This window comes from Condylura cristata, unplaced genomic scaffold, assembly GCF_000260355.1.
Source record: "Condylura cristata isolate star-nosed mole 26May11 unplaced genomic scaffold, ConCri1.0 scaffold00015, whole genome shotgun sequence".
Classification (NCBI taxonomy): domain Eukaryota; kingdom Metazoa; phylum Chordata; class Mammalia; order Eulipotyphla; family Talpidae; genus Condylura; species Condylura cristata.
In genome coordinates, this window is record NW_004567116.1 from 35,318,329 (window position 1) to 35,328,182 (window position 9,854).

A 9,854-nucleotide genomic window follows, 5' to 3' on the forward strand; every position below is an offset into this window, starting at 1 on the left:
GCTCCATCCATGTTGAGGCAAGTTATATCAGTTTATCTTTTTCTGATATCAGAGTAGTGTTCTTTTGTGGAAAATACCACATCTTCCTGATCCACTCATCTGTTTTAGGGCACCAAGTTTGTTTCCTTATCTTGGCTATTGCAAGATCTTTGCATGATCCCACCTTGGGTACTGATTAACAAAATCCCTAAATGATTCAATTTCTTTTAAATAACAGATCACTGTGTGTTTCTTTTCTTGTGCTGACCTAAGAAGAATAGTAAATATTCATGGGAGAAGACAACCGAACCTATGTGACTGAATTTGTCTTCCTGGGCCTTTCACAGGATCCACAGACACAAATCCTGCTCTTCCTCCTTTTCCTGGCCATCTACCTGCTGACAGTGCTGGGAAATCTGCTCATCATCGTGCTCATCCACGCGGACTCTAGACTCCACACGCCCATGTACTTTTTCCTTAGAAACTTGTCCTTTGCTGATCTCTGCTTTTCTACCACCACAGTTCCCCAGGTGTTGGTCCACTTCCTGGTGAAAAGGAAAACTATTTCCTTTGCTGGATGCTCCACACAGATAGTGGTTTTACTTCTAACAGGCGGTACGGAGTGCGCCCTGCTGGCGGTGATGTCCTATGACCGCTACGTGGCGGTCTGCAAGCCCCTGCACTACTCCACCATCATGACCCACTGGGTGTGTGTCCAGCTGGCCGCAGGGTCCTGGGTCAGTGGGGCGCTTGTGTCTCTGGTGGACACCACGTTCACATTACGTCTCCCCTACCAAGGCAACAACATCATTAACCACTTTTTTTGTGAACCTCCTGCCCTCCTGAAGCTGGCATCTGCCGACACCTACAGCACAGAAATGACCATCTTTGCCATGGGGGTGGTCATCCTCTTAGCACCGGTCTCTCTGATCCTGGTGTCCTACTGGAACATCATCTCCACTGTGATCCGGATGCAGTCAGGGGAGGGCAGGCTCAAGGTGTTCTCTACCTGTGGCACCCACCTCATCGTTGTCATCCTCTTCTATGGCTCAGCAATATTTGCCTACATGCGGCCAAACTCCAAGATCATGAATGAAAAGGACAAAATGATCTCTGTGTTCTACTCAGCAGTGACACCCATGCTAAACCCCATCATTTATAGTCTGAGGAACAAGGATGTCAAAGGGGCTCTCAGAAGAATGACTACAAAATAGACTTTTTGAAGATGAGGATCTTTGTTATTCTGCAGGATATGGAGAGAAATTATTTTCTTGTAAAAACTTCCTATTTTCATAATGTTGCTCTACTTTTACTTCTTTCTCTTATATTCCCATGTCTTTTCTCAGATAAGTTCAGCAAGTTGACTACTCATAACAAGGCACCTTGATATAAACAGAAAGTAAATTGGCATCAAAATGGGAAAAATGAAGGAAGAGAAAGATGGTGAACAGAAAGAAGGAAGAAAAGACAGGGTAGGTGGGAGGAGAGAAACTAGATAATTAAACTAAGTCACTGTTCTCCAAGCCATACTAATAAGGCAGTTAAAACAACTAGGTATATAACTAAGAATAAAAATCAAAAAGCCAAATAAATCTATCACATACATGAACATGTTTCAGGCTAATGGAGTCATTCTGACTCCTTCATGCATTCATCAAATTTATTCTGAATATTTTCTATATTTCCTAGATATATTTATAACTGGAGATATAGCCATAGAAAATACTTTTCTAACATAGCGTTAAATTCTATATTGAACAATTTCTGAAATTTAAGGAGAGCACATTTAAGGAATAGCAAATAAAATTTTTTAAGAATAAGTATACCATTAGGAAACTAATGAGATATAAGGTTGAAGTAAACAAGCATTTTTACACTGTGAAAAACTCTAAGTTCAAAACTAAAGGATTTACCCATGTAATTCTAAAAAATGCTGTTTTTAGAAAATGGTAGCACAATGGATTAAAGTGCAGCACTATGAAGCTAGCCACAGGAGTTCATCAGGAGTTCCATCCCTGGCCAGGGAGGTGACTCACATGGTGCGGCAGACCTCTCCTGCTGTCTCACCTGCTGCTCCCCTCAGCAGTATACTTCTTCAGTCTGCCTGTTCTGCTCCCCACTCTGTCTCTAATGAATCCTCTCACTTCCCCTGCCTCTGGCCTGTACTCCAGTTCTGAGTAATAAATAAATAAATCTTTTTTTTTTAATTAGAAAGAAAATGAGGATTTTTTTTACAGGAGGACTTGGACATGGTTGTATACCTTGGTAATTTTTTTTTATAATATAGTTCATGATTTTGCAATCATGAGTTGAAATGGATCCAGAGTTTTTGTTAAAAATATTATTTAGTATATGATGGGGTCAGTCATTCTACCTCAGGAATCTCCATTTACAACAAACCCCAGGTAATTCCTAAGCACACTGAAAATTATAGGCTGCTTTTTGGCAATGCGATGGCTTTCATATAAACAAATTGCATGGTCATTGGGTTATATCTGAGTCATCCATTAGACTGTGAATTCAGTGGCAGTGAAGACTCTGACTGCTTTGTTCACCTCTATCAAATCACTTGTGGTAAAGTGCATAGCCATCGTGGTTGCTTAAGAAATATAATATTGAATGAATGAATAAAACTGTAGTGTAAGAGAGAGAGATGTGGCTGCAGAATGAGATTTAAAGTTAACTGAAAGTAGATGTAAGTGATGTTTGATACACCCAAGAATGCACCCCAACAGTTTTACCAGAAAAGCAAGTTTTCGCTTTCAGTCTTGAAGGAGTTATATTAAAGGAGTTATATTAAAGTGGCCCTCCCTGGTGGTGCAACAGGTTAAAGGACAGCACTATGGAGCTCTCCATAGTCACTGCAGCACAAGTTCAATCCCCAGCCAAGTAGGTGACCCACATGATGCAGCAGACCTCTCCTGTCTCACCCCTGCTCCCCTCACCAGTGGATTTCAGTGCATCTGCCTGTTCTACTCCTCACTCTGTCTCTGGTGAATCCTCTCACTGCCCCTTGCCCACACCTCTGGCCTTCACCCTAGTTCTTGTATGCATAATTTAAAATTAAAATTAAAAAAAAATCTTTAACAGTTTACATAGGGATCATCCAACTGTTCTGTATAAATCCCAGGTTATAAGTAAATATTTTTGGTTTTATCGGTCAGTCTGCCCTCATCTTAACTATTCACTCTACCATTGTAATCAGAGAACAGTGACAGGTAACACCCAGATAAATGTGTTCCACTAAAAGACTTATATAAAAACAAAGGTTTTTATGTGCTTTTAGGGACATATTTACTGATCACATTCATACTAACAGTTAAATCCAAATGTCAGTGGTATAACAGGTATAAATTTATCTCTCACTAAAGAAATTCTAGTGGAGAGATGGAGTAGCAGGTATGTGGATCAAGATAACAGAAGCTCTGCTCTTGGAGGCTTTCAAGGTCATGCTGCATGTCAATATACACATTAAAGATTAAAAAAAAGACTGAGTGGCTTAGAAGGAGCACACATCGCATCTTCCACTCCATTCACTGATAATCAATAATAATTACATGGCTCCATGTAATTTCTGGAAAAGAGGAGACATGAATCTGCAGAGGACATCCTGACACAGGACTTTATCTTTAACCACCAGACATTAAAATATCCTGGGTTTATCATTCTCCAAATACTGCATTCGTTTTGCTGTATTTCAATAATATAACTTTAGCTGATAGGACATAGCTTTTTTCTTCCATTTTCAAAATTTCTGCATAATTCATATACTTTTTATTTCTACACTTACAAAAATCCACTTGTTAAAATGCCAATAGAAATCTGATGGTTATTATATTGAATTAATGGGTATTTCACAAAAAAAGATAACATTTAAATAAAAATATTACATCTTCGGGCCCTCCCTGGTGGCGCAGCGGGTTAAAGCACAGCACTAAGAAGCCAAAGCCACTTCAACATGAGTTTGATCTCCACCTGCCCTGGAGGTGATCCACATGGCACAGCAGACCTCTCCTGACCCACCCACTGCTCCCCTCAGCAGTGCACTTTGTGGATTTTCCTGTTCTGCTCCCCACTCGGTCTCTGGTGAATCTTCTCACCACCCCTGCACCTCTGGCCTGTACCCCAGTTCTATATGCACAAATAAATAAATCTAAAAAAAAAAAACCCTACATCTTCTCTAGAAGCATGCAATATATCTCTTCACTCATTAAAGATATACACACACACACAAACACACATTTTTCACATAGTAGTGGTAGACACTGTGTAGATTTTATGGAGAAGTAGCTAACATACACACATAGCATAATTCAAGGCCTAATGGAGTTTGCATTTAGATGGTAAAGGCAAGAAAAGCACAAAATTAAGGTATAAATAAGAAAGCATCACATAATGATGTTTGCAGTGATGCAATACAGATAAAGCCAAGGGTCAGTATCCCAGCAAGTCAGTAAGAAAAACAACAATTAATGTATGAAGCAAATTGAAACAGCATACTTAAATATTACACACAATAAATCATTAAAGGTTTTTTATGTTAAACTTAACCTAAGAAAAGGTATGGTGGGTTAAGAATACACAAATGATATTGGTAAAAATGCAAAATATTTAGTATTAAAACAGTTGATTCATCTTTTTATAGCACGCATAGTAAAGAGATTTTACAGCTTGATTTTAGTAATTCCACTGATAAGAATTTGTTCTAAGTGACAAACAGCAGTTGCACATTCAAGAGATTAGTATTGCTGTTTTACACACATATGCACAAACACAATACTCACAAATACACACTCACACCACCATGAACAACAGCAACAACATCAAATGTGTAACTGTGATGAATAGCCAATTCCATTACAAAATATCCATATAATATAACTTGTCACCACATGGAAGAATTTCAATGCTGTTTATTTATGTAAGAGTTAAATTTATTAAATACTCATATGACAACTGCTCTAAATGCCTTAGGTTTGTATTTACTAACTTCTTTCATTCTCATTAATAGTCACTATAAAGTAGGACTTCCTTTTAGTACAATTTAGTTTAGACACATACGAGTTAAGAGTAGAGGTTAAGTAATGTGAGTTAGATAAAGTTACATAAGTAAGTGGGGACGTATTGAAATCAAATCTTGAATTCTGACAACTGACCTTAGTCTCTGTCATTGTTTTATAAAGCTGCCATATATCATAGAGGGAGGTCTCTGTCTATTATTAAGGGAAATATATTCTAATTGAACCTATTAGCAAAAAAAGCATGCTACATCAAAAATGGAAGGAACTGTAATTAAACATGGAAAGATTACCTCTGGTTAAAGAGATTTTAGTTGGCTTTTGCCTATTCCTAGTATTATTCATTTTACTAATTTTTTTAAAAAGAATTTCTTTAGGGTTAAAGATGAAAAAGGGTGTTAGCAATATTTTTAAAAAGCAATATTCCCTCAAAGAATATCCAAATGCACTGTTATTTTGAAACATCAAAATCAGCTGGGGCTTTTATTTCAATGTTTCCAGACTTACAGACAAATGTAATAGTACAATCTATTCAAGCTACCCTAAAATTAAATAATATACTTTTCCATCCTTATTAGCACAAGTATACACCCATAGACCCACACATATGCAAATATCAAGTTTTTGAACGTTTTGCAAATGTAGGGTCATTTCAAGGCAGTATTAAGGATATGGAAAACCCACTGTGTGTACGTTTCCAAGAACCAGCATAAGTCTTTATTTACTGGAGCTGTTGCTTGTGCGATGGCTTAACTTTCTATTTTATTCACTTCAGTAACATTTAGATTTTAGGCAGTATAAAATATCCCCAAATCAAAAACAAACCAACAAAAGCACCTGTTGCAGTATCCAAGTGGGGCAGTTTCCGTAAGAGCAGATGTTTGGAAAAAGAAGATTGAATATATTGCAAATACAAGCAAACTACTGATAGCTTGTGCATAAAGGTAGTCAGATCTAGTCCCATTTAATTCTGGGAAAATGGACAGTAAATTCTAAACAGAGTATGATCCATACCTTACAAATTACCTTATAAAAACAAGATTCTAAAGAGCTTTTGAAAAGTGAAAGTTACAACCCTTCATTTTTCATTCTGAGTTCAGTGACCTGTGGGAGAAATCTGTGAGGAGGAATGAATTTTGGAGTCAAGACACAAGCCCTCCTACTTGGTGGAATGTGCTGATAAACAGTATTTGCCCAGAACCCTCCTCAAAGCCCCCATGACCTCCTTATTTCTCAGGCTATAAATGAGGGGGTTCAGGGCTGGGGTGACGATCGTGTAGAAAACAGAGATGATGTTGTCCTGTCTGGGGCTGTGGAGGGAACTGGGCAGAACATACATGAATGTGGCAGCCCCATAGAACATGCCAACCACGGTCAGGTGGGACGAGCAGGTGACGAGGGCTTTCTGTCGCCCCTCGTTTGAGGGCATGCGCAGCACAGTAAAGAGGATGAGCGTGTAGGAGGCAACGATGACAGAAAGAGGGAGCAAGAGGAAAATCACACCCATCACATACACCAGGAGCTCATAGCTGGAAGTATCTGCACAGGCCAACTTCAGCAGCGGCGGGATCTCACACAGCAGGTGAGTGATCTTCCGAGCTTTGCAGAAAGGAAAGTGCATAGTATACAAAGTATATCCCAGGGCACTCAGGGAAGCCAGGCTCCAGGATGTGGCCACCATGAACCAGCACATCCTCGGCCTCATGAGGACCATGTAGTTCAGCGGGTGACAAATGGCCACATACCTGTCATAGGCCATGAAGGCCAGCAGCAGGTCCTCCGCACCACCCAGCGTCAGTGCCAGAAACATCTGAGCGGCACAGCCCCCAAAGGAGATGGCGTTTTCCCCACGCAGAAAGTCCACCAGGGTCTTGGGGGTGACGACAGACGTGAAGAGCAAGTCCATGAGCGAGAGCTGCCCGAGCAGGAGGTACATGGGCACGTGGAGCCGGGCATCTGCCATGATGACCAGGAGCAGCAGGCTGTTGCTAGTCAAGGCCAGCAGGTACAGGACAGTGATGGTGGCGCAGAGCAGTTCGGGATACTCGCTGTCACTCAGGATCCCCATCAGTGTGAAGTCGCCTCCCCACGTGGAGTTCCAGAGTGCCATTCTGTGTTAGTGTTGGTGCTTGAGTTGCCTAGGACCAGATGGATTGCCAGGGAGGTTTTGCTAAGATTACACCCTCGTTGTGTAACTCAGAGAATGGCCAACATGAATCCATAAGGGTGATGCCTGTCAAACTAGTGACTGACTTCTAAATCTCAGTTTTAACTCTTTTAATGGAATAAAAGAAGCATCTTATGGAGAACAGCATCACAATAATAGTTAAGCATTTAGAGACTACTACATGGAAATATATATGGTATATCTATTTTTCTAGAAATATAAAGTAATTTCTCTCTTAATAATGCAGTTATATTCTGACACTCAACTATTCTTGTGCCCGTGTTTAAGGCATAATGTTTGATTAGTAACTAAATACTGTTAGTGCTCTGCAGAGACGTAGTCTTAATACGACCTTCTAAAACTGGACAGATGTGATTTCAGTAAACTACCCACCTCTTTTTCCATATAATCATACCCACATTTGTTTGTAACACTCATCTGGACACACAAACCTCATGGGAGGACAGTGTGCCCTCCTCAGTCATTTCTCCAGACTAGACCCACCTTCTCATGAAAGAGAAGGGATTCTAGAACAAGAGTAGGAGATAGTGTTTGCGGTGGTGTTGATTTTAGACTTAAACCTTTAGGGTCAATGCAAACAGAGCTTTTAAAAAAAAATGACTATGATAAAGCATGAACCTGCAGGGAGTGAGGTCCTGCATGTGGGGGACCAAGTGTTTGTGTTTAGGAGAGTTTGTGAAAGGTGTAGGCAATAAAAGAGCTTGGATTGTATGTTGTAATCAAGCTAATAAGCCTATCTTCACTCTTTTGTACCTGACCCAGATCCTCACTTTTCTGCAGAGCTAGAGTATCCACACAGGATCACTGATTGAAGGGTCTAGGAGATAGGAAAAAAGAAGGACAGTTCTGGAAAGTTGCCATTGGAGCATGGTGTCCAATCCCAGAAAGAAGCCAGGAGACACAGCAACCTGAGATTGACAGAAACCAGTACCTGCATCAGGGGAAGTGGACAGATAACTCCAACACCAAACATGTATTGAAGAACCTGTAAGTGAAGCATCAATCCCCTGTGTTTTGGCTTATTCTGTTATTTCACTGCTTTCTGTTGGCCTATTCTGGATGCACAGGATTTTAATGATAAAAACGTAGTAAAGTATATGACAGGCAAATCATCTATTTTTTTGGATGCCCCCCCCCCAGGAAGCATTTATTACCAATAGGTTTAAACACCTTCCTGGAGACTATAGCTACGCACAGTAACTAGAAGCAGTCCTGGAAGATAGCACAGATTCTTTCACCAGTCTTCATTTAATACACTTCATTTTTAGAAAATGAATAATAGAGGAGATTGGGATGAGATAAAGAACAATAGAGAATCTGAAATCTCTAGAGAATAGACCATCTATAGCATATCTGGAAGACAGAGTAGCTTAAGTTCTTAAGGTCTACTTTGGGCTCCACTTCTCAACTCAATGTTCCTAAAGATTACACACTTTCCAAAAAAATGGACAAAATCATTTACCTCAGGTGGTGGGGAGCCCAGTTACCCAACTGTGTAGACAGCCCTGGGAGTTGTGTGAATGTCAAGGACGTTCCAGCAATAGTGGAAAAAACAGTTTTTCCTCAGCAGTATCCAAATGGTTTGATTTTTGCTAACTTAGGTTAAGAATCTGACCAGTGTAGAGGTCTGGGCACCTTTGTTCCTCCTCTTCTGCAGGCCTTCACTAGGATGCAGACAGAAAGTCAGTACAGTACTTTTTGTAGCTTCTTCCTTCGAGCAGGAGGATGACTTTCCTGTTCTCACACCTGGGAAGAAGTCGGGAAAGCTACTTCTGTCACACAGAATGGTGACAGGGAGCCTGTATAACACTGGAAGTAGCATCAGACTGAGTTCTGGATCCTGATGCTCACACTTGCTAGAATCTGGGAGCAAAGATGAAAGCAGCAGGAAGCAGATATTGGGAGTTGCCCAAAAGAGACCCTGCCCTACCTGGCTTCGCTGTCCCTGGGGCCACGGGAGCCCCGGCTCAGTCCTGGGGGAGGCTGCTTTGTCTCCTTGTCCCCTGATGCCATCCCTCTACTCTTGTTCTATCCCCCAGTTCAAAGGGACTTACCTGCTCAGCTGAAATGGCCTCCCATGAAAATGTTGGTCCAGAAAACAGGATGTTAATGAATCCTCTTGGGCATTTTCCTGCCCTGGTATTCCCACACTCTCTTTTCCCCAAGTGAGCTCAGTGGCCCTCAGTTTGTCTTTCACCCTAAGGGAGAGGCCAACGGCCCATTTCTAAATTACTGCTTCAACAGACCAGAAAGCTGGGGCTCCTGTCATGGTCACCCCGGATCATAGAGTGATTTTGTAGCATCTGTGGGACATTGCATTCTCTCCTTTGGGTCCTCTTGGTCTGTGCTATTGCCTGCTCAGCATGGCTGTTCTCTGTGGCACCTGAAATGGCTACACTTCCCTGCATGGACCTTTGGCAAAGCAGGGTGCCCCATGCATAAAAATGTCCGTCTTGGTTCTACTGTTGTTTGTCCTGGGAGATACTTGAAGAGAGAATAGGCAATTTTCTAAGTTACTATGCAGGAAAATAAAATACAGCACTGAAGATGTAGAATGTTCATGTTAATGAAAATCTTTTAAATACTCGCATATATATGTATATATATATAAAAGATATATATAATATATCCCATATATAAATACTCTCATATATGTGTATATATGTATA

General features: G+C 40.7%; 2 protein-coding genes across 2 annotated transcripts; one reads left to right on the top strand and one right to left on the bottom strand.

Moving 5' to 3' along the window:
* Positions 1-269: 269 nt before the first annotated feature.
* Positions 270-1,193, top strand: LOC101621955 (olfactory receptor 2D3-like). The gene has a single exon (XM_004683096.1). The coding sequence runs from the start codon at positions 270-272 to the stop codon at positions 1,191-1,193; it is 924 nt and encodes a 307-aa protein (XP_004683153.1).
* A 4,963-nt stretch (positions 1,194-6,156) lies between these two features.
* Positions 6,157-7,107, bottom strand: LOC101635899 (olfactory receptor 2AG2-like). The gene has a single exon (XM_004683629.1). The coding sequence runs from the start codon at positions 7,105-7,107 to the stop codon at positions 6,157-6,159; it is 951 nt and encodes a 316-aa protein (XP_004683686.1).
* Between the last annotated feature and the right edge of the window lie 2,747 nt (positions 7,108-9,854).

Bases quoted from the DNA above. Each gene is read 5' to 3' on its own strand.
- LOC101621955 (XM_004683096.1), top strand. From the start codon at position 270: ATGGGAGAAGACAACCGAACCTATGTGACTGAATTTGTCTTCCTGGGC.
- LOC101635899 (XM_004683629.1), bottom strand. From the start codon at position 7,107: ATGGCACTCTGGAACTCCACGTGGGGAGGCGACTTCACACTGATGGGG.